The 24973-nt window shown below is 49.7% G+C and overlaps 1 protein-coding gene across 1 annotated transcript in view; it reads right to left on the reverse strand.

Moving 5' to 3' along the window:
• Positions 1-11514, reverse strand: part of DRGX (dorsal root ganglia homeobox) — a 30388-nt gene extending 18874 nt beyond the window's left edge. Inside the window, exons 1-5 of the mRNA XM_032609224.1 lie at positions 11481-11514; positions 6558-6655; positions 5587-5688; positions 2486-2664; positions 2289-2401 (exon numbers count right to left, since the gene is read on the reverse strand). Coding sequence (XP_032465115.1) covers positions 2289-2401; positions 2486-2664; positions 5587-5688; positions 6558-6655; positions 11481-11514 — 526 coding nt within the window. The remainder of the gene's footprint in view (positions 1-2288; positions 2402-2485; positions 2665-5586; positions 5689-6557; positions 6656-11480) is intronic.
• Positions 11515-24973: the final 13459 nt, after the last annotated feature.

A 24973-nucleotide genomic window follows, 5' to 3' on the forward strand; every position in this document is an offset into this window, starting at 1 on the left:
AGACGGCTGCGTATCTGGAGGAGCAAATACAAAGCCCACACATACTCGCTTCACTTATCGCCTGCCCGGCTCTGGAACTATCCGAGTGTGTCACCTGCCCCAGCACACCTCGTGTCCCTGATCGTAGCCAGGAAGACCTTCCAGTGGGGATGTGCAAGCTTCCCGAGCAAGTGCCACCACAAGGCACAAAGACGTTCCCTGGTTTGGTGAGCACACTATGATTTCCATCACTTCTGCCGAATCCTGACACCCCAACGCCCCATCCCTCCATCAAAGGAAAGTCTGTTTCCAGCGAAGCAGGCACAGGTCAGGCCCCAAGGGAAGTGCTGGGGTTGGGGGAGTACATACGAGTAAAGGCAGAAGAGGAGAATGACAGATTTACCTGCCCCTCCCACCAGCCCTGCTTCCTTCTGCTCTGTCCTCTGTCTCCCTCTTATCAGTGCCTTCAGCCTCTCGGTGGCAGGCAGGCACTCCCACCCTCCCTGCCAGCAGCCTGGCCCTCTCTCCACTCGTTCAGCCACCTCAGGCCTCCACCAGGGCCTGGGCTTTACCCCAGACCCCTCCCAACTGCCCCAGCGAAGAGACGTGGGATTCACCTTCAACTCATGTGGCTGGAGTGGGGCAAGCAGAGAACATTGATAAAAGAGACGGTTACTCTCAGGAACTCAGTTGGGCCTCACCGAAGCAGAGAGGATTTCATAGATGGACACAGGATTGCTCTTCTGCCCAGAGCAGCTCCTTGAATGATACCCAAGTCCCAGTGGTAATCTCCTTCTGGAAGCCCCTTCCAGTTGGGACCCCATCTTCACAGTGCCCCCTCAGCCTATTGTGTCTGTGAATACGTCCCAAGGCCACTCTGTGGCAGGGGGCTCTACTTGGTCCCTGGAGCACACAGACCCTGGAGCTGAAGGGAGCACTATCAGGGCACGAGGTGCAGAGCTGGATGGAGCTGAACCCCATCAACCCATGCCGGCCATCTGAGCACGGCGACTTGCCCAGCTGCCTGGACCACTCAGAAGTGTCTCCAGGCCTCAGGGTCCCTCCTCCTACAGTGGAAAATCCAAATGCAGGAGTGCGGCATCCAAGGCCTGCAAGCTCTGGCCCCTCCACCTTACCTCTGGGCACTCTCCTGTGGGCACCCAACATACCAGCCATTCTCCAGACAAGCCTGGTTCTTCTCCCTGCGCCTGGCACTCTGCACGTGTTGTTCCCTGTGCGTAGAATACCTTTCTTTCCCTTCGGAGATTCCCTAGAGAGGCTCCATCATGCCCTTATTCAGGCTCCAGAAACTACATTTGCAATGCAGATTGCCAGTGTGCGTGTGTGTGTGTGTGTGTGTGTGCACGCACGGCCGTGTGCAGACGCACGTGCAAGACCAACCTGCAGGAGGGGGAACCTCTCGAGGGCAGAAGACCCCAGACCCTAAAGCAGAGCACACAGGAAACATCCTAGGGGGGGCCTCTCCCACTGCCTATTATGGGGAAAAAGCCTACAGCCCGCACCTGCACCCCCATCTCCCAGACTGGCTGTGACGGACAAACCCCAACACTAACACTCACTGCCCCAGATGAACTCTGGGGCCCAGCCCTGCTCCCGGCCAGCACAGCTGCTTGGTCTCCTCACAGGAAGAGTGAGTTTGGGGCCAAGAATTGAAAGACACTGGATGGACCCATTCATCCAGTAGGGTTGACCCAGAAACCCCCAAAGGACAGCCCCACCAGAGTCCTTCTCTCTGGGCCTGACAAAAATGCCCCAAATGGTTTCCATCCTTCAGACAACCACAGCCTTTGAGAAGACAGCAAATCTTAGAAAACCACAAATCCTAACCCCTGACATCAGGAGGCCCCAGGGAAGGCAGGTGGGGAGGCTGCACATATGGGGAGGGTCCTCACGAGCTGGGACAACGGTCCATCGCAGGCCTCACCCACGAGCTGCAAGCTAGCACCTAAAACTGGTACCGACAGGAGGCAACAGTCAGTGAACATGCAATGGCCCTTCTGAAACAGCCCTCTCTCAACCAACTCCGCAGCTGGTGCGGTGAGATGACATTCACCCTCACTCTCAGGCCATGTAGAAAGCAAACAAGATAGCATGTGTGGAAACAGATGCTGTTCATGACCCTGGCTGTGATAGACAGAAGGAGAAAAGGAGCTACACCAGCCCCAGGTGCAAGGATGGGCCCGCCCAAGAAAACAGAAGAGGCAAACCATCTCCATGATCCCCTTGGAGGCGCTGCAGGCAGGCAGAGCCCCCGCCCCGCACCAGCAGGCAGCAGAGCCCAAACTCACCTTTCAGGGAAGCAACGTGTGACAGGGCCTGGGCGTACGTGGCCGTATTCAGGAGGGTCCCCGGCAAGCAAGAGGGGAAGAAAGGCCCTGTGGGACCGACAGTTCGCCCCAGGCTGGCAGTGAAGGAAAATGACACACTGAGTTCCCAATCCTGGGTGCCCGCCAGCCCTCCAGGCCCTGGGTTCAGCCAGCCTCACCTCTGCTGGGCCTCCAGGACCTCCTTCTTGCTCCGGGCCTGGTCCCCAGGGGGCGGGGAGTTGATATTCCTCACAGGCGGTGGCGTCACTTCTGCCATGGGCTCCTTGGCTCCTGGCTCCTGGTCCGAGGCCCCTCTCTCCGTTTTCCTCCATTTGGCTCTTCGGTTCTGGAACCAAACCTGAGTCCCCGAAGGAAGCACACACCCAACAGAGGCAGAAAATCAGACAGAAGGAGGCAACCAGAACCTAAACCCAGGTGCCTGGTCCCCGTGCCCCCGGCTCACGGCTCCCCTGCAGTAGGTGTGCGGGAACACAGCCTCCTCTCTCTAAAGATCTAGCAAAGCAGTGCCCTCCGAATTGCAGCTTCAGACTCATGGGTGGGTCAGAAAACCAGAGTCGAAGGTGTGACAGGCATTTTTGAATGAGTGTGAAATCATGGAAAGTATCCAAATGCACTGCCCACAGTAAGGGTCAAAGTACTATCTTGTGGAAATTCTCAGTGTATGCAAGTACACTTATTTGATGTGAAATGTGTTTCCTGAGGGGAGAGGGGGGATTCATCATCAAAGCAGTTTGTAAAACACTGCCCTGGGGTTTCCTCATCAAAAAAATACTCATTCTCTCATCCAGCAGGTTTGGCCGGAGTGTGTCCGGCCTCATACGTGTGATTTAACACTGACGCATCACGGCAAGTTCATGACCATCAGCACAGCGCATCCACTAGGAACACTGACTCTGGAGTCAGTCCTGCTTGAGAATTCTGGACCCCGGTGAATCTGGTTTAGAATCCACTGCAATCCTTTAAGGCAGGTAGTTCTACTACCCCCACTTTACAGATGAGAAAACTAAGCACAGACAGTTTAATTAACTTGCCTGAGGTCATCCAAGTGTTAAGTGGCAGATCTACAATTTGAAGCCCAGTGGCTTGGCTGGGTACCATAATCCAAATTGTCTGAGAGTAATAATAACAGCCACCCCCAAGCATCATTAGGAAATTTAATGGAGCTGCATGCAAAATACTAAGCACAGTGCGTGGCACACAGCAATCAATCACTCGGTGAATATTAGCTAGTGTTATTATCTCCACCATCCTCAGGTTGGGAGGCAGCTTGTGATTCACCTGCTCTGAGTGCCTTCTTAGAGGCGGGTGTGGGATTCTTTAAGCCTTAGAGACCAAGATTGCATTTACAGGACAGACTCAGGGCAGTCACGCAGCCTGGGCCCAAGGTGTTCCCAGAGGTCAGTGAAATCCTGCAACTAAACCTCTTCCCCCTCTCTCCTGGAAGATAATTCCTGGCTTTAAAAAAAAAAAAAAAAAGGGCTTGTCTAGACCTCCCTCCTATTCCCCTGGGCATCCTCTCCTCCTTGCCTGTCAGCAGACTGGCCCAGGAGAGAGTCTCGGTCTCCAGGCTCACCCCACCTCCAAATTTTCATTCTCCTTTAACTGGGTTTCTTTCTTTCTTTTTAATCTAGTTGGTTTTTTAATTGCATATATCAGCAACCACTGAATAATGATTTTATCTATATTCTAAATTTAGGGCAGTTAAATGCAAAGCAAAATGCAGACACTTTCTGGCGTCTTAATTGAATGAAGGTCACAGCTATAACAACATTTAATTGAGCTATTTTTCATTATCATATTTTAATGACTTTGCACTGACAGTTCGCCTGCTTCTGAGGCAAGAGCATGATGGAGTCGTTTATTTCCCTATTTAGTTATTGTTTGACAACATCAGCTTCGATTAAGACCCTGCTTTATAGAACATTAATCATATTTGAATGAGCAAGGGGTATAAATGTAAACACATCTCCCTTCCCGCCACCAAAGCCGTGTCCCCACATGGAGTCTCACTAAACAAATGCTTCACAGCCATTGTCTGTTTGCATAATAGCCAACAACAGCCCGAACAACAAGTCCCAGCTTTAATTGTCACCACCCCTATCTCACCCTTGCACCTTTCAGGGAGAAGTTATGATCTTCCACTTCTGAATGCTCAGTAATTGTGCCATTTATCTCAATTTGCAGTTCAGTCTTTAGGCAGCTATTGGCAAGCTGGCATTAAAAAAAGAAAGGATGAACGGCGTCCTGGCCAAAGGAGATTTTCATTTCCAAATAATAATCAGTTTAATTTGCCCACATATGACCAATGATTCATGTCCAGATTTAATAATCAGGATCACATAATCTGATTATAGGGGAAATAATTTGTTTACAACCCCCAATTTACTGTTCAGAATTCCATTATCTCTCTTCAGCCATAGGTTTTTAAGAGATACTAACATGACCCAGGGGAACCGAAAGCAAACTATTATATTTCCTACAATTAGATCTTTGCATAGTCTTAACCCCAAGCCCCTACATAAAAAAGAACAGAAACAGCATGGAGGAAACCCCATAAATAAAATGAATATAAAATTGTGCTCAAAGAATAGCTCGCCCGGAGAGGCGCTGCCGCGAATCTGTTCCTCCTGCGTTTGGGCACATCTGCTGGGCTCCACGGGTTTGTGCACTTAAACGTAATCACCGTGTAGCTTCTAAAAAGAAATCCTGCCTAGAGACGGTCACCACGGGCCACGCTCGGCTCTGAGGCAGCCCTTTTGCTGCTGCCGTTTAAAGATTTTTAAATTGCCCATGTTCTTCGGACCACTTCGCTGAAAGAGTCCGCGAGCTGGGGAAAAGTTGGACATGATGCAATTTCTGGAAAGCAGATCCTACTCTGTTCTCACACGAAAACACAGTTCTCTGCAATTGACCGGCCTTACCCCAGAGCGGTCAGAGCTGCTTTGAGAATAGCATCTCAGCTCTTTTTTTTTTTCCAAAGCAAGGAAATGGATGTGCATTGATGTAATTTAGTACCTTAGAGACGCGGACAAATTAGTGTAGAACATTATCACTAGTTAATTATGAATGACCGATTAATCAACCTGATCTAATATTCCACATTATGTTGATGTTATTAAAGTGCGTCATGAAAATGACAGATAGTCTTCATTTGCTTTCTTTGGCCAAATGTGCACTCTGCAGTCATGATGTCAAAAAAAAAAAAAAAAGTTTGCCAGTTTTAATATGAGAGAGTTAAATAATTAAAAAGAAGGTTTACCTGCACTCTGGCTTCTGTGAGGTTGATTTTCATGGCTAGCTCTTCTCTGGTGAAGACATCAGGGTAGTGTGTTTGGGCAAAAACTGCCTCCAGAGCTTCCAGCTGGTAAAAGGAAAAAAAAATATTTACTGGTGAGAGGATGTGGCTAGGTGAGAGGAAGCAGATGCATATTTCAAATTTGCTATGTGTGGTGAGGAAGTAGTTTCACAGATCAAGTAGGGGAAGAGAGGGAGAAAAATGCTCTTTGAAAAGATCCCACAGAATTAAAATTTCAACCGCGGAAGACTTGGGAGCTAAGACTTACTAACAACCTCAGTGCTACCCCAAGAGGTAGAAATAAGAGAGGCACAAACATCTGAATGCATTTACATTTAAAGCTCAACCCACGCAGCTTTCATTATAGAGCTTGGAAGAATAGAATCAACTTGCAGAAGCCCTCACTGGGTCAGTCCCACAGAAACTGCCTAGGGTTTCTGCTCCAGTGTGCTCTGGGAGACAAACGGATCTAAGGGAAGGAGCCGCGGCCCTGGAAAGACAATATCAAGGTTCCAGTTGTAGCCCTTCCACTTATGGACGACAATACCTTCTACAAATCAGTCAACCTCTTGGGCCCCGGTTTTCTCATTTATCTACTGGGGATGAGAACACCTGACCTGCCTTCCTCAGAAGGTTATTTCGAAGTTGAAATGATATTGCTGTATTGCTGATGTGGAAACGTTCCCCAAACTATCAACTTGAGACAAAGGGGCGCCGTCATCATTGCCTCTTCACTGACTATCTGGGATCATAACGTCACAGTCCTCTGCCCTCTCCCCAGACAGATTCCTTGACACATGAATTGTTCAAGAAAACAGAAAGATCCAGTTAACAGGATCAGTTGGCTTTATTTTAAAAGACAAAGAAGAGCTGCTCAAACTCTGATTAATTTGGAGGCAGAAAGTGGATGGCTTTCAGAAGGGGAACATCATTACCTGCTGAAGAGTGAACGTGGTCCGGTTCCGGCGCTGTTTTCTCCGCAGAAACCCATCATCGAAATCTCCTGTAGAGTGGTTGCCAAAGGGTGCAGTGCCTGCAGGGAGCAAACTGGATCAGCCTGAGCACAGGGCCCCCCAGTCTTCGCACTGAGCCCCTGCCATGCACACTCCCTCAGTGACCCATCCCACCCAGACGGAGTCCTGTCTGTCCTAAAGCATCTTTCTCTGCTCCTGTTATTAAGGCTCCCTCTTTTTCACTCTCTCATGCTTTCTCTCTCTCCCAGTAATCTCTGACTTTAGGCCTAACTATGCCTATTTCATAGGGTGGGTGGAGACCTTACTCCCCTAGACAGCCAAGTCCACTTGTGAAATTCTAGACTCTGAGCCAGGAAGGGTTACTAACTTGAGATGGAGCCTTCATCGGCCCTCTGACTCCCAGCTGCCTGCACCTCTGTCCAATGTGCCTTCAGCTCATCCCTTCTACCTCTGATCCTTTAATAAAAGCCTCTACGTTTCCCTTTTGCTCACTTGTTATTTTACTTTCCCTTGTTTCTACAACAATAAGAATTAAAGGCTGGGGATAGGGGAGGAATGAAATCACCAAGAGCTTTTCCCAGCACTTTTCTCCTAGAACTTCAGGACACGAGGAGGTAGGAAGTTTATAAATGAATATTAATACTGTTGGTCACAGCTCATGAGCACTCCAGTGGATCTGTTATATAGATGTCAATTAACGAGAAATCTGCGCCAATAGCGACTGTCCTGAATTCCAAGCAGACTTAAACAGGAGCCTCTGGCCAGGCTCATAAAAGACCCACTACTCCCACTTCCGTGAAAAGAAAGGCATCCACAGTCCTCCCTGCCAGCTTCCAAAGCTCGGATTAAGCCACAACAGAGTTTGGCCCCAAATGTGCATTCAGATCATTTTCCAAATGTGCACCATTTACTTGACAGTCCACCGTTTACTTGGCTTTTTAGGAAAACAAATGAGCAAGTTCCCATTAGCCAGTGAACGCTGTACCTGCCATGGGCTCCGGTCTCAGAATCATTGCATGTTCGCCATTAGGAGCTGGCTAGTGACACTGCCCAGGCATCATCCCTCCGAAGGACCTCAGTCCCAAAGAAGCAAGGTCCTTCGGCTTTTTAAAATTCTATCTGCTAAATGGAGTCCCTCCTACTTATTATTCAACTCCCCAGTGCACATCCTTGGTCACAAGACCTCCACTCTCTGGTGAAGACTTCTCCCTCCACCATCCCATCCAAATTGCTTCCTTCCTCAAAATCCTAGTTACAAATATTTCTCTCCAGCTCATTGGGAACTTCAAAGAGACAGCCTCAAAGCGGTCTTATTTCCATTATTTTGTGGGAAACCAAACAGTTTCCTTTTAAAACAAAGCACTTGACTGGTGAGGATGAAATGCGAGCTCTGAGGCTCTCAAATCACAATCAGCCTCACAAACTTCTACCTGCTTGTCCCAAATTGTTTCACAAAGTGTACATATAATATCTTTAAGTGAAACACTGCATGTCAAACTGGATCCTAAAAAAAGCTGACAGTTCATCAAATTAATAAGAACAACGATTGACAACCTAATAGAAAAGAGGAAATTATGAGAACAGGCTTCTTACTTAAGAATAAATAGAACGGTTGATAATGTTATGAAAATGTTAAACCTTGCAATAATTAAACAAAACATTTTTGCCAAAAAAATAAGCTGCACAGTTATACCCAGTACAGTTAAAAGCATAATGAATTGTACACACTATTCACCATTTGTAGGAGCATGAATTTGTGCAGCCTTATTAGAGGGTAATTTGACAACATCCACCAAAAATTTTAAGTGCACATACAGGTATGTAGTCTATGAATATACTTTAAAAGTGTGCCAAAATGGAGCGAGAATATTGTTCCTGGTAACATGGTAACAGGAAAAAAAAAAAGGAAACAACCAAAGTGCACAGTTGTAGGCACCTTCTGAACAATATATAATGGAATACTACACAGCTATTTAAAAGAAGCCAGTCAGGCTTCCCTGGTGGTGCAGTGGTCAAGAATCTGCCTGCCGGGGCTTCCCTGGTGGCGCAGTGGTTGAGAATCTGCCTGCCAATGCAGGGGATACGGGTTCGAGCCCTGGTCTAGGAAGATCCCACATGCCGCGGAGCAACTGGGCCCATGAGCCACAGCTACTGAGCCTGCGCGTCTGGAGCCTGTGCTCCGCAACAAGAGAGGCCGTGACAGTGAGAGGCCTGCGTGCTGCGATGAAGAGTGGCCTCTGCTCGCCGCAACTAGAGAAAGCCCTCGCACAGAAATGAAGACCCAACACAGCCAAATAAATAAATAAATAAATTTATAAAAAAAAAAGAAAGAAAAAGAATCTGCCTGCCAGTGCAGGGGACATGGGTTCGATCCCTGGCCCGGGAAGATCCCACATGCCGTGGAGCAACTAAGCCCACGTGTCACAACTACTGAGCCCGTGCACCAGGCTCCGCAACGAAAGAAGCCACCACAAGGAGAAGCCCGCGCACCACAACGAAGAGTAGCCCCCACTCACCACAACTAGAGAAAGCCCACGCACAGCAACGAAGACCCAACAAAGCCAAAGATAAAAACAAACAAGTAAATAAATTTATTTTAAAAATAAATTTAAAAAACAATAAAAGAAGCCAGTAGATCTGCATACATTGACACGGAAAAATCGCCAGAATCTGTATTATAAAGTGAAAAAAGGAAAGTCCTGAATGATGTGCCAGTATGATCTCAGCACAAATAAGGCATAACATATAAAGGAAAAATACATAAATGAGGGTAAACGCAGGTGATAGCATGTTTTTCTTGAAGGAATCACAAGAAACCAACCATAGGGAGTATCTTTAGAAAAAGAGGTAGAGAAGGAGGATTTACTTTTCAGTGTGTAAGTTTCTGTTCTATTTGAATTTCCTAAGCAGGTAGACGTAATACTTTCTAGTTTAATATCAGCAAAATTATCTGAGAAGGGAGATTATGAGCCATGCTTTGCTTTCTCTTATATGCCTCTCTAGATTAATAAAAAATTACAATTAAAAAGATGATAGGCAATAATGAGAAGTCAGGTTCCAAGGATCTGTCCTCAGCCTTTCCATCGGCAGCAGGTCACCTCCCCCCACAGCAATACTAAACTAAAATAAAACACCCGTTTCTGTAAAACTGCCTTTGAAGCACATCTACAGAGGAATAAAAAAGTTCTTAAAGACCCATCTCCTTTTCTTCTGGTCACAGCAATCAGAATAAGCGTTGAGGTGGGATGTGCCCCAGGTGTGGGAAGGAAAGGTGAGCTAAGCCGAGCTGAGGGCAGCAAGCAGCTCCGTGTGCTGGGGCCACGACAGGCTGGCCAGGGCTCTCCCCAGGTGACTTCTGCAACCTACCCTGCAGACTGGGCTTTCCCCTTCAGTCGCCCAGGCAGCCCACCATCTGCTAAATGCCCACACCTCAACCTTCCCACTTTAACTGGAAGAGTGGGCTGCCGAGAATCAATCAGTCCAAACCTGAGGTTCAGAGATGCAGAAAAGGTGTGTCCACTGCACAAGCAGAGGATCTCCCTGCAGTCCTAGGTGTCAGGGGGTGAACCTCTCAGACCTTTATAAAGCCCATCCGCATGGGTCATTGGAAGTAAAAGGAGGTGAAATGCAGCCAAGTGTCTGCCCTTCCCTTCTTAGGAATGCTGATCGGGCTGGCAGGGCTTGAACCCTGGTGTTCATTAGCCTCCTTTAGAAAATGCTACTGAACTTTTAAAAGCTTCCATGGGAAAAACAAAACAAACTTTCTGAAATCCCTGTGTGCACTGGCCAGCTGAGGCCGGCTACTGCTCAAGGTAACCGGGGCAAAGTGAAGGAGCGTACTCTGATGTTTCAGGTCCCCCCAGTGTCTCACCACCTTCTGCCCTGCCCCGTGCCTTTCTCGATTTCTTCCCCTCCAAAATTCACTCACTGCCCACCCCCACCCCCCAAAGGAGTAGGTTGCCAAAGCCAAGTCCTGGTACTGCTCCCAGTTATAGAAGTCCTAGTAGCCCATGGCTGAGACTACTGGTCTGAGGAAGGCGCTGTTAAAGGGCCAGAGTGTGTGGCTTTGCATTTGCCTGATACATAGAAATCCCCTTCTTGTATGGAGGGCCCACCCTCGGGGAGCCCCCAAGACCAGGAATCCAAGCTATTTCCTTCTCACCAACCTACCCCCGCCTGACAACCCAGTGCAGAGACCACACCAAGGATCCTGAAGCGAAATTTCTTCTAAGAACTGGAGACCCTTAAACACCCAAACCCTGGTCATGGGCTGGCCCTGGGAGTGGGAAGTGGTTAGCATCTGAGGTCAGAAACCCAGTGAGTCACAGAGGAGCAGCCATGCCAGGGCACTTCTGGAAGTGGTGAGCAGGGCCCCCCTGCTCCTGAGGGCCACATTGGCCTGGCCAAGCAAGATGGCCTTGGGCAGGGAGTGAGAGCAGCCTGGCAGCGGGGGTTCCTGCTCATGTCTGGCCCAGGACCCTGTGGCTCACCTAGTCCACTGCCGCTTATCGGGATGTTTGCAAAACACCGTGAAAGATTGATGCGGCCCCCTGGGCAGGGGAGCCCAGATTAGAGGCGTGACACCAGCATCTGTGCTGGGAGGATCCGCTGGTCCTGGCAGCGCTCATAGCCCGGGGGCCAACCCGCCCAGGCCCGGGGGCGGGGGGGGGGGGGGGGGGGGGGGGGAGGTAGGAGGCAGGTGGCAACGGGGCGGAAGGCTGGAGCCGGATGTGGGGATAGGGCCAAAGGCGCCTCTACCCACCTCCGGCGGCTGCGCCCCTCGCTGAGCAGGGACCCAACCACCAACCAGCCCCAGCCGCTGCTATGGCCCTTTCTGGCCGGCGCCGGCCTTTTGGAGCAGCTCCTGGCACGGCGCTTACTCACCCTCTAGCTGTGGCGGACAGTGGAAATAAAACATCGCCGACGGCCGGATCGACCTGACGGCCAGGACTCGGGAGGGTGACTGCGGGACCGACAAGACACGCGTAGATCTGGCCTGGCTGCAAAGCAAACAGCGACAGAGCCTGAGTCTCCCTCTGCCTTCGCCCCCGCCCGGCCCTGGAGTGCCCCGGGCGCTCCTTTCATGGAAAACCCCCTCCCAATGCCTTCAGCCCACTCTGGGGACTGGAGGGGAGGTGGCAGCGCCGTCGCAAGCCGGAGACCCCGTGGGACAGCCCTTCCGTTCGGGTCCACCACCCGGACAGACGTCCCCCCACCTCGGCCCCAACACCAAGCCCACGCAGTCTGGTTCCCGGCTCTCAGGGGTCCCCGCCACAATCCCTGCACCCAGGACAACGCAGCCGAGTCCGGCGAGCGCGCCAGGCCATCTGCGCGAAAGGCAGCCCCCACCAGGAAGGCGGCCGAGCCCCAAGGCCAGGCGCGCAGGGCTCGGTGTGTGTGTCGGGAGCCGCGCGTACCTCGGCGGGCGGCGGGCGAGGAAGGCTGGAGCGTGACCGCCTCTGGTCCGCTTGCCCGACTCGACTGGATACGGGCGGGGCTCCGCGCGGCTGGCGCCCGCAGGACCAGAAAAGTGACTCGGGAAGTGGCCAGATGTCTTGCTATCTGTCTACAGCGCGCGCCGCCGCTCAGCACTCGCCTTTATAATCTCACGCGTAATTGGCCTTAATCTGATTATTTCCAGCGCTGTCTACAGCGAGTAACTTGGATAGGTCTACTGGGCCTTACAAATGGCCCACGTGGTGTAAAAAAAAAAAAAAAAAAAAAAAATCCGTCATTTCTCAGCAAACATCAGGAATGTTTTTCCTCTTTTCTTTTAAAAGAAGGTTGAAACAATCACCACTACCACCATCCGCCAAAAAGCATTATTTTCTGAACACTCCACCCCACGCCCACCCCAAGTTCCCTCTGACTCAAACCTTCTTTCTCGGGGAGAGCTTGGTTTTAAGCTCCCCTCGTCAGGCCTGGTGACTCCTGGGCTGCAGATGACAAAGCGCTGCTAATTGTCACCACCGGATGGGTTTTGGGGGGACTCTTTGCACATGGCTTCCCTTTCCAAGCGACCGTACAAAAGGAAAGTTTGATTTTGTTCTCAGCAAGGGGTCCCAGAATTTATGTTCGCTTCTCCATGCAAATGATATGCGGTGGGACCCTTCGCAATTACTTTTAAAATGCATCCGAGGCAGAAGCTCAGCGGAGAGACCGCCCTTCCCTCTGCCTGGGTGAAAATTAAACTCTAAAGTACCGGGCTGAAATTTTCAAGTCAGGGGTGCGGGATTGGATCAAATCACATAAACTGCAAAAAAAAGCAAGTCTAATGGCACATAATTGGTTCTGTAATAGCATTACACCAGGATAATAGCCCGTTACGGCCCCCTGAACTATTAAGTGCTTCCCTGGCGGAAAGCCTTTATGATATTAAAGGGGGAATATAATGATATTTTGGTTATTAAATGCGTGTAATTAATTTATGCACCACTGAAAATAAAGTTGGTATGATGACCCACTCAAGATGCATCAGAAGGTGCAAGTCAGACAACTGTTGATAAGTTCTGGTGTCTGTGTTCCGTCTAGACTGCTGATTTTATTTTGGGACGATGGCTTCTTGGACAGACTACATAAATTGAATATTTTATAAACATTCTAATGCTGCGTTCAGGAGCCCTGGAGAGGCGGTGGGTCGGGTCCCTGCACCGCCTGGGATCCAGCCTTGATCTTAAAGATACGTTGAGTTGGAAACAAAAGGCCTGGCAGGGCCACACGTGGACACCCGCCCCGAAAGAGGCGCATGGAGCTGGAGGGCAGATTACTGGGGCCCTGACCGGCCCGTGGACGCCCCTCCGAAAACCGCCAGGAGGAAGATGCAGCACGGCTCCTGCAGAGGCAAGTCGGGGCCGGTGCACTTCAGCGGCCCCTCCTGGGCTCAGCCCGCCCAGGCGCGGAAAGTCGACCCAGTCACGCGGAAGGAACCGCTGGAAACGCCGGCTGGGTTCAGAGCGGAAAGATCCCGCTGCGCCAGCTCCTCCAGGGCCACCGACGCCGCGAGTCGAGGTGACCCGCCGGCGGGGAGCACGCATGCTGGTCTGGGCGGCGGGCGCGGTAACAGGCAGGGCCGGCGGGCCATTTCCACTTCATCCGGAAAGGGATGGAGCCCTGAGAACCGACCCTATTTCAACCCAGGCCAGGAAGCTCGGCGCGCTCTCTCTCCCTGTCTCTCTCAGTGCACCCTTGCTCTCTGGATCTCTTTTCAAGAGCCCGAGTCTCCCCTTGCGCGCTTGGGTTTGCCAAAAGCCCCCTCAAACTTCCACCTGCCCTAGGCGGCGTCCCCTCTCCTGCAAGAGCCCCGCGCGCTCCGGAGCCTAGTGCCTGCGAAGCGGGGTGAGGAAGACATCCAGGCGGGCCCGGCCAAGATGCTCCAAGGAGCACCTGAGTATCTGTACGGGAACTCAAGGCACCAGGCGCCCAGCGCCGCGTTGGCCCCAGAAACCAATGAGGTCCAAACCCCAGTTTCAGCTCCCCATCCCTGACATCCGCCGAAGCAGTTTCTTGGCAAGGCCCAGAGATGTCCCGGGGGCTGGACAGGCTTGTTCTGGGTCGGCAGGCAGCGCGCTCCCAGAGCCTCCCGGTCAGTCAGGACCCTGGACAGCGGCACCTGTTCCTCCTGGGCTGCAGAGGGAAGAGACCAGTCGCAAGGGCCGCTCTGTGGCCCTGCGCTGCGCCGCGGCCGGACGCGCCCCGCCGGATTCTGGGTGTTGGGGGCCCGATCCCAATCCTCTCCTGGTCCAAACCTGAGAAAGTTACTTGGGACGCGCGCTCAGTGCTCGCAGCAGGGACCAAACTCTCGGCTCCGCAGACCCACGCCCCGCTCCTGCCCCGCGGCTACGGCCGGGAATCTTCCCGCGGCCGGTCGCCGCCTGGTCCCGGCTTTCCCAGCGTCACCGACGCGAGCCTGGTTGTCTCCCTGATGGGACGCTTAGTCAGGCTCCCGCAAAACACCCACCTGGCGCGGGGCTCAGAGCCAGCGGGACCCTCGGCCTCGTCTCCCCCGAAGTTCCTCTCCCCCAGCAGGGAGGCCGGGCTCGTTCCTGTTGGCAAAACAGTGAATTAACAACAAACCAAGCAATCGCAGAGAGGAAAGGCTACAGCAAACTTTGATGACAACGCGGGCCCCTTTCTTTCCTCGGATTGTCTCTGACACTCGGGGCCGGAGAGAGGCGGCTAACGTGTATGTATTTGCTACCATCTCCCTCCCCTCTAAAAAAGAGCGTTCGTTGGCAAAGAAAAGGTTGTTTTTCCTTAATTCTTGTGCAATAAAATGTATTTTCCAATTAACCAAATTCACCGATCTGTCCTGCTTGGACACTCTGATAATTTACAACCTAAAAGTGTACTTTCTTTATCTAAAGACCAAGGTGACTGCTTTTAATTTTCTCTAACCTCTTTACACTTGATGTTCACCAGACTCATAATGTTAATTGGCTTCATATACGGATCATCAGTTTAATGAAGAAATAAATCCTGTGTTGCTTCATGTTTTAACAGTGATTGCTTTAATGAGGAATGTGACGTGTTCCAAAATCAAAACTGCAGGAGACATTAGAGGGGGCTTCTATTAGGATGGAAATGCTTATTTAAAGTTAAAACCATGGGTCATATCTCAACAGATCCTCACACCACTGCCCTCCCTACCCCCACCTGGGTTGCTGCTTCCAGCCTCTGGAAGGAGACAATTCTGTGGTTGGCCCTCAAAGGCTCCTTGTCTCCGTATTTCATGCACAGCAGCCACAGTCTCCATTCCCTCTAACAATCACTTTCTGGTTACTAAACAGGCATGCTACGTTACCTCCTGTCCAGCAGAGCAGAGAGAAGCCGGAACAGAATGGGGAGTTCAACTTTCAAGGTTGTTCACTTTAAAAAAAATAATAAAACCAAGTGGGAAGAGAGTAACACACACCCTAATATTTGTGTGCGGATGTTGCAGAGAGGCTCCCCCGTGCAGCGAGTGCATCCCTACCCCTGAAAACCCAAGCCTCCGCTCTTAGACAGACAGCTCCGGCTTGGGCCAAGTGGGCTGCTGCTGACCCAGGCTCTGGCCCCTGAGAATGTCTGCAGGGGATGCACTGGGCTCCCATCTGGGTGATGGTAGCTTTCCATCTCTGTATCAATTAATGAGAGTAGATCTGCTTTCTCTAATGGGTGTTTGATTTTTCTAATTTTAAGCTCGTTCTATGAAGGGAGAACTGTCACCTCAAAAACACTGAGAGCAGCAAGAAAATGCTGGAAATCGGAGCACCTATACCTGGAAGCCCTAAATTGTCTTTCCGTTGAATTATGGGTTATTTTTAATTGATTCCTGAAAAGAATCCCAAATCCTTAGAAAATGTAGGGAGCTGAGGCTCCAGGTCAGTGTCTCAAACACCACACACGGTATTTATTTCCTACCATTTGCTCTGTTTTAGGAAAACGGAGAAACATTTGGAAACACCACTGTCAACATCTTCTGAGCCTGAATGCATGAACATATGTTGGATTTGACATCTCAACTGTGCTCAGAAGAGATTTTTCCAACCTCCCTTTTAAAACTTTCTTTAGCAGAAACAGTTTTAGTAAACACGGTTTAAAACCATAACAATGGGCTAAAGCAGATAAAATACTTACATTTTCGGGGAGAAAAGAAACACACTGAATTCCTAATTATGTGTTTTTAAAGTGTCTGGCTGTTTTGTAATATTGTTTCGTTATTAAATTTTATAAAGCCTCTCTGGTGTAATACTCAGCGGTCACATAGCTCTCCCAGGACAGAAGGTACAGCATACGCATGTCCAGTATGGACCCCACACATCCTCTATTTGTCTGCAAATCTATTGTCATTTTGTAGTTTTGGAAATTGCCAAGAAAGCTTGCAATTGCTAAACACAATGGAATATGTGAGGGGAAAAAAAGCAGCTAATTGAAATTCCAGATGAACAGGGGACTATGAACAGAAGAAAAAAAATATATATATATAGCAAGGGATAAATATGCATTTTATCTTGGAAATTTCCTATCATTCATTAGTTTTACTGTCATGTAAAAGTAATAGCAGCTACTTAAATACAAGCCAACTTCTAATAACCTCACCTGCAGCGGCCACAGGACAAAGTGTATTCTCATGTGGCTCTCAGGGAATCTCAAAGCTGGCTCCAGTCTGCCTGATCTTCATGAGGTAAGAAAGCATTACACCTGAGGCAGGCCTGCTTCCTGAAGAGTCTGTGCATACTTGCCTTCACTCAAGCAGGCTCCAGCCCTCATGAGAAAGGTGAGCTTGAGCAGGTCACGTACTCCTTCAGGACCCCCGTGACTTTCTCTGTGAAGGGGGGATAAAAATGCTTACATCGGGGCTTCCCTGGCGGCGCAGTGGTTGAGAGTCCGCCTGCCGATGCAGGGGACACGGGTTCGTGCCCCGGTGTGGGAGGATCCCACATGCCGCGGAGTGGCTGGGCCCGTGAGCCATGGCCTCTGAGCCTGCGTCCGGAGCCTGTGTTCCGCAAACGGGAGGAGCCACAACAGTGAGAGGCCCGCGTACCGCAAAAAACAAACAAAACAAAACAAAATGCTTACATCAAGTGCTGGTGGGCAGATTAAAAACAGTGCTAGAGGGTTTAGGGCAGAGAAAATATTCTGTATGTTACAGTGGTGGATACATGTCATTATACTTTTGTTAAAATCCATAGACGGTACAACACCAAGGATGAACCCTGATGTAGACTCTGGGCTCTGGCTGACTATGATGTGTCAATGTAGGTTCATTGACTGTAACATCTGATGGGGGATGTTGGTAATGGGGAGACTGTGCATCAAAAACTGCTCTGAAAAATAATAGTCTATTTTCTTTTAATTAAGGGGGAGGTAGGGAACTGAAAAGAATGCCCAGCACCTAACAACCAGTCATTAGCTACAACTGTTCTACTACCACTATTGTTATTATTATCTTGTCACTACTATGGCCCGCTAGGGGGCCACACTCCTGGAGAGATGCTACCCTGAGCTGCTTTGGGTACTTACAAGATGGCATCTGCCTCTTCTGGCTGTCTCCAAGATGAGCCCACCTTGGGCCAAAGCAGTACCACCATGGGGAGAGCTCCTCTGTGGCTCTCCCTCCTACTCGTCTGCCAGTCTGCCATGCTTATTTCCTTACATTTTTCTCTTCATGCTTCATTGCTTGGTTTGTTGAGTTTTACACAGCACACAACTATTTGACTAGAAAACCTAAACCAAGGGCCTTTAAGCTGTATCAGAGGTATTTTATTTGGCCAACAGAAGTTTTTTAAAAATTCAAATTGAGTGCCTTTAGACTGGGCATGTCAACTCTACTTAGCCATAGGCCCCACTATTCTGCACTACTTTCCTCCAGGTCACCTCTCACATCTGTGTGACACACTTGGTTCCTGCAGACATCTGACTTTCCTACCCCTGACATAAATTCTGTGCGAGTCTAGCATAATTTCACAACTGATAATGTATTCTTATCAAATGTTAGGATGGGAAAGGGCTGTATTGAGGGAAACTAAGTCCACAGCCCCTGGAGTTTCAGAGTCTAGTTCAGTCCACTTCTATAAACACTTATCTAGCACCCGCTCTGTGCTAGGCACAGGAGATACAGAACAGATTTCTTGGCCTTGGGAGCCAGCCACTAGAGATTCTGGCTAGGAAATGAGATGGGGTAGCAGGGAGAAGGGAAACTGACACCATCTGGCCAGTTTGGCACTGGATTCACTGGGTCTTCCCTCCTCTGTCCTAGAGAGCTCTTTGGAAGGGCAGCTCTCAGAATACATCCCACCCCCAGCTGAAGGAGGGGCTCCCATACTCCTGCATCCTTACGCGGCTTCAAATGCAGAAGCGGCCTCTCTCCCCAGAGGCCACGGACCCAGTTTCCCCTCGGTCCCCAGTGTTCAGGCCATCACACCAGAAACCAAGAGACCTGACAAGGCTCAACAACAGCCTTCAGCCTCCTGCTTTCCAGTTTCAGCTACAGTGAAAAATCTCAGGGAGCTGGACCACAGTCTGGGATATAGCCTAGAGGTGCACCCGCAGGATTCTGTTTCTAAGATCCCAACATCCAGGACTACTCTGCGGGATTTACTGGAGTCTCTGACTTGGAGCGAGATCATTTTAGGAACATTTAGTTGTTAATTCCAGCCGGCTATTATTAAAGACATCATAATAAGTTGCCGATAAGAAAAAGAAGCCAATCCAAGGAAATCTCAAATAGGATCCAGCCAAAAATAGAAGAAAGATCTGTCTCCAGATCTAAATTATCTCACCAGTAAACCTTTAGGACAAATAACTTTCAAGGTCAGGTCTTTGGTGTAAAACAGTTGTCCGTGAGAATAAAATAACAGAGGCGCAGAATGTTAAGAGGAGGAGTGAGGAGATGGCAACTGGAGGAACTGGTGATCAACAGAAGCAAGACTGGAATCCATCCCCCAGCCCCAAGCCCAGTGCTCTTGGCTGTGCCCTCTTTAACGAGACGTGTTTCTCCTGAAACAAAATACACAGTCGTTTGCCCATGCTAAATGTTTAATAAATGTGCAGAATTTAATTGAAATGACTATTAAAGAAACGAAATATGTTTACAACATGAACATCAGTAAGCACAATGAAAGCCTTCTAATTTTTAATAGACTTGAATTCTGTAAACATCTACGGTGGGAGGGGGCGTAGGCTTGCAATCAAGCAGACTTGGGGTTAACTTTGGCTTCTTAAACCCCCTTTCCTTGTCTGCAAAGCAGGATTGACAATGCCTGCCTTTCAGTATCTGGCCAACCATCAGGACATCAATGCCTTATTCTCTCTCTCTCTCTCTTTCCCTCTCTCTCGCACACACACACACACACGCACACAAACACACACACACGCGCACACACACACACACACACACACACACACACACAGCGTAGGCACTCTATAACTGTGACTTCTCTGTGACACCCTTCCCAACCGGGATCTTTAGGAACCTCCTGTTCCCTCTGATCAGCCCACTCGTGTCCATGGTTACACCCTCCCCTCCTTCTCCAGGATGCTGCCCCCAGCCCCACACCCAGTCCACAGCTCTGCTCACATTGTCTGGTTCTCCCTTTGTGACTCAGTTCACCATGGCCTTGCCCAGCATGGAGAGACCATATGTATATACAGCAGAAATTCTCAGCACACTCCAAGGGTACGGTCCTATTGCCTCCCTTCCCTCCTGCTGGCCTCAGCCTCACTCAAAGGCAGACTCAGAGCACATTTAAATCCCAACATAAATATTTATTGAATGACGTTGACTGGTGTCTGAGCAAGGCTGGTGCAGGCAATTCCCACCTCTCAGTCCAGTCACCAAGCAGCCCACAGTGCCCCACAGGCCAGCCTGGTGATGGGCAAGGCTCAGCTTGACTATTGATACAACTGGGGGCATCCTCCATGTACTTGTCTATCCATCCGCGTCTTCATTCATTCTCCAAATAGCTGTGGAGTACCAGTTTCGTGCCAGGTGCATTCAGGGGATGCACTTGTACACAAGATCCAGGGATAGAGAAGGTAGGTGTGTCAGGAAAGCCTCTCATAACCATAATAGCAGAGCTTGCTAAAGCCCAGCCTCCAGCGACAGGCTGTACCCCTGGAGAGGACTCCTGCTGCCCAAGGCTGCCCCCCAGTCCTGCAGCCGTGTGGCCCAGAATCCCAGCCAGAGAGATTGAGCCCAGCTGCTGCAGGAGGACAGCTGAAGCAGGGATGGATGAGGCCTCAGCTTTGCCGGGGAGGTGGAGGGCCCCATCAGAGCTTCCCTGATGCTATCCTGTAGCTCCAACATTCCTCTTCTCCTTCACCTCTCACTCCTCCAACAGATTCTCACAGAGAACCGTGTTTGTGCCAGCCTTATGCTGTGGGCAAGAGAAAAGAGATAGATGTCTTTTCTTTCACTGTGCTTAAACCTTTTAATATCGTTTGTGTGATTTTTTTTTTTTTTACTAACATTATCTCCCCAAGTAGACTAAATGCCACGAAGTTAGAGAACAGGTCAGAGTGGGCTCATCACGATATTCTTAAGCCCTTAGCCCAATGCCTGGCACCTAATCGACATGCAAGAAAGAAAGCATGAGAATAAAATGAGATCTAGGGCTCAAGTCCAAGAGGACATGAACAGAGCATTTGGCGATCAACACCTCTCCCTTCAAGTGCTGGGCCGTGTCCTTCGATGCTCCCTGGGACAAGTCAGGACAAAAATAAGTACATGAATCAAGGGCCAATCAACCAACTCCTCTCTCCTGAATCTCTTACTAAATGTTGCTGAGGGCCTTAGAACAGTACAAGCAGTCACCTCCAAGATGGTCACAAGCAAATCAGACACTCCGTCCAATCTTACAGGATGAAAGCGCTCTCCTGGGCTGTTTTGCCTGACTCTACTCACAAACCATTCTAGAGCCTTTGCTCCGCCCACTCCACAGCCTGCAGTATAGAATGTACGTGGTGTTTCGTGTCCGAAATCCCTGGTGCCCCTTTCCAGCTCCTGGGTCCTCTTAGCTTTTTGAACATCATCTTCCCCATCTACAATGGAGAGATGATTCCCGTCTCAGAAGAAGCACTTTATGAAATGGTCAAAGGCTCTGTAGATGTGGCGGTGGAGGTTAGCCTGCGTGAGCTCCCTTTCATAAAACTAAAGAGGGGTGAGGGTGGGGAATGGGTAGTAGCCCTTCCACTTTCGCATTCTCTCCTCTCTCTCTCTGTCCCTCTCCCTATACTAAATTCTGTCCTATCCAAGGGATGCCTATCTCCTTCCCTCTCTGCTGTAACTCTCCCAAGAGTGTCTGTGTGGACTCTGACCTCTCACCACCTTCACCCTTTTAACCAAGAAATAGTGTTTGGATGTGGGGAGGCACGAGTGAAGAATGGGGGAAGAGGAGGAGACCCCCATTTTTTACTTTCTGAAGGGGTGGCCACCTGGCTATTGTGGTGAAAATTTTTTTGTTCAATCTGAATTGATATTGGCTTTGTTTTATTTTCTTTAAAATGTGAAAACGATTGTATGGAACACAACTGATCAAGGTCCATATCCTGCCCCCTTGTAACACTGGGCACTTCACACAATGATGATTTCTATCTGACATCTGAAGGCATCTGAACTTACGAACCCTGGATAGATTTTTTTAAAGTGGTAGGTTTATGGCTGACGTTCCTTTTTTTTCTGCTCCTCAGAAAAAGTTGTCTAAAGGAAAAATAAATCAATCAATGAATTAAATTAAATGTTAAGATATTTCTAAAAAGCACATAGAGCAATGAAATTAAAAACATGTACAATCTCACAACCTAAGAGAACCATTATTAACATTTCATTATAGAGCTTACAGATATTTTACATGAATTTATTTTATGCATACTTTTTAAAGAAAAAAGTGGGATCATATCACTACCTGGTTTTGTAGTTTCTTACTCACTTAACAATATATTGTGAATGTCTTTCTATGTCATTAAATGTTCTTCCACAATATTCTTAGTGGTTCTACACATAGTTAGGATATATGTTCAGTTGCTGTGATAGAGACACATAACAGTGGCTTTAAGAAGACAGTCTGTTTCCCTCTTGTGAGGATGTCCACTCTGGTATGGTGGCCCTGCTTTCTCCACTATCCCTCAATGAGGCCCTGTCCACATGGCCCAAGAGGACCCCTCTCCATGTCTGCCTTACAGCCACCAGGGAGAGTAGAGAAGGAGGGTGGGTGGCACACCCTTCACTGGAGGGCATCGCCCTTCCAGCATCTGGAAGGTGCACATGTTACCTCTGCTCTCATCCCCTTGGCCAAGACTGTGGCTCCACCCAGCTGTTAGGGAGACATCCGTGTGCCCAGATAAATATCACAGGGTCTGTTACCATTGGAGAAAGGAGAGTGGCTATTGGGAGACAGCTGTCAGTATCTGTCACGGTGCTGTTTCATTTGGGGGACTGTTGTGGAACATTCATACAGCCGTTGTTATTCTCTTAAGATAACTTTTCAGTGTTCTCTTATTGATCAAACAATAAGCATACTGAAGATTCCCGAGAGTCATTTGTACTTCTTCCCAATTCTGTGAAAGCCCATACCCACGTGCATATTTTCCTTTTTGGCTTCCCTTCCATTTTGAGCAACCTTCAGCTCTCCATCCTTTAACAAGGGGACCGGCCTGCATGGGTAGTAGACGTCAGTGGGCATAACCACCAAATGAAAACCACATCAGTAACGCAAATCCCACAGGCCAGCGTCAGCCCCCTCTAGTCGCGGGTGGAAACGTTGGAGCCAATCAGGGTCTCAGGGACAGTCCAGAAAGTCAGATACTGCCGGCGAGAACTCACAGACCACGGGACAAAGGTCTGGATGGAAGCCCCTGATCCCCCAAACACACCCTTGCGAGGCTGCCTGGGGAGAGAGGTCACAATCAGGAAACCTGAAGCCAAAGGACACTGGGGTGGGGACTGGAAGGCGGCGGAGGCAGGTCCTGGGACAGGCATGAGATCAGGGCTTTCTTTCCCAGGCTGAGGGGGAAGATAGTCAGGATGCCAAACGCCAGGGGAGTCAATACGCTATAGGCCACTGGCTGATTTCTCCCTAAGGCAGGGACATCTAGCAGGGGTCCTCAGGACTCCCTGAACCCACTCGGCTCCTCCACCACCAGGGGCTGCCACCAGCAGTTGGGGCACTCTGCTTACACCCCTACAGAGTGGCCATACACCCTGGTTCACAGGTCAGTACTTTAGACTCCATGAAAATGGAAGCCCAGATTAACAGGAGAGCAGAGGGAGTGGGAGGAAGGCAGGAAGGGAAAACCCTAGGCAACCCCATCTTGGGGAGCAGAAAAGGCGATGGGGGAGGGCTCTCTGTGTCCCCAGTTCTCCCAGCCCAATTTCCTCAGACTGGGCTGGCGAAGTGTTACCAACTGACTATGCAACGTCTGAGATTGCTGCTGTTATCCTGAGGTCCCATGGAGCCCCCCAACCCAGACTCGCCCCCATTGATGTAAGCCGGAGCCAAAAACTGCCACCAGGTGGCACCAAACTGCAAAGACAGTAGCTCCTTCCTCTTCAGCTCAAAATCCTGTACAGACAGCTTCACGTCCACAGCTGGAGGCCCGGCTGATTTACCTGTATGTTGCCTGCTCCCACCAAGGGCTGGCACAGAGCGAGGGCTCAGAATATGCAAATGTCTTCTGGTTTCAGGATGGACAGGTGGATGGAGGGAGCTGATTCCCACTGCAGGAGCCCAGCTTCTCCTTCAAGTGGGCACTGCAGATGAAGCTGGGGTTGCACCCCGGGCCTCACACGTAGCTCCAGCTCAAGAACAGGACTTCCCAGCTGCCTCTGCCTCTGGCTCCATCTGGGTCCACAGCCTGCAGAGAGGGTCTTTAGTATACAAATTTGTGGTCTACCTCCATGCCAGGGGGTGAAGAGCAAGAGGACGCTGGGGGTGTCCTAATGGGGCATCTCACGTGGGACGATCAGAGAGGCCCCTCCTGTACCCAGTCCCCACCCCAGCCTGGCCAGCTGTCTGACCACCCTCTTCCTGGCTCTCCTCTCTGTCTGGGAAGGCTTCGTCAACTACAAATTGGCATTTTCCACTGACACGTGCCATCCACCTCTACAAGGATTAAATCATGTGCCGCTTCAGCTGCTGACTTTCAACACCCCCAGAAAGGAGCTCAGGTGGAGAGCAGAAACGAGGCACTCTGTGCTCTGGGAAAAACTGGCAGAACAGGTCTTCAGATAGTTAGATATTTTCGGGAGCCACTTTTATGAGCCCAATTCTTGTATCTCCTCATATCTAGAAAAGCACTAAAATCCTTCATGGTGACAACTGTTCCTCCTGACTAGCAGTAATCTGCACGAGACTAGCAGAAAATTTCACAAAAAAATATATGCTTCCTGACCCAGGAGGGCCAGACCATGCTGCCCTCTAGGTGGAGGAATTGACCCCGGGGTTGAGCACATGACCCAAATAAGACAGCCTTTTGCGTTCTGAGATAGGAGACAACAAAGTGTCCAGAAGCCTGGAGTACACAGGCGCCGTCTGTGCTGCCTCACGAGAAGAACGACCCTTAAAGTGAAGTCTTCATAGCAGACAGTAAAGTCCCAAGATGGAGACGATCAAAGCCCCTATGGAAGTTGGTACCTCTCAATGCAATTGTACCTGAAGCAGCTGCCTCTGGGGTTTCCCAATGATCGAGGCCAATAAATTCCCTTGTTGCGTAAGCCAGTTTGATGTAGATTTCTGTTACTGGAAATCAGGCATCTTCTAATATATGATGTTACTCAGATCCAGCTGAAGTAACCTCATCCTCTGAGATTTAAATAAAATGTATTTGTATCCCCTTCCCTTAAAAAAAAAGAAAAAAGAAAGAAAAAAAATATGTGCTTGATTACATGTATTCCCCCTTCA

The sequence above is a fragment of the Phocoena sinus genome, chromosome 16 (genome assembly GCF_008692025.1).
Source record: "Phocoena sinus isolate mPhoSin1 chromosome 16, mPhoSin1.pri, whole genome shotgun sequence".
NCBI lineage: Eukaryota > Metazoa > Chordata > Mammalia > Artiodactyla > Phocoenidae > Phocoena > Phocoena sinus.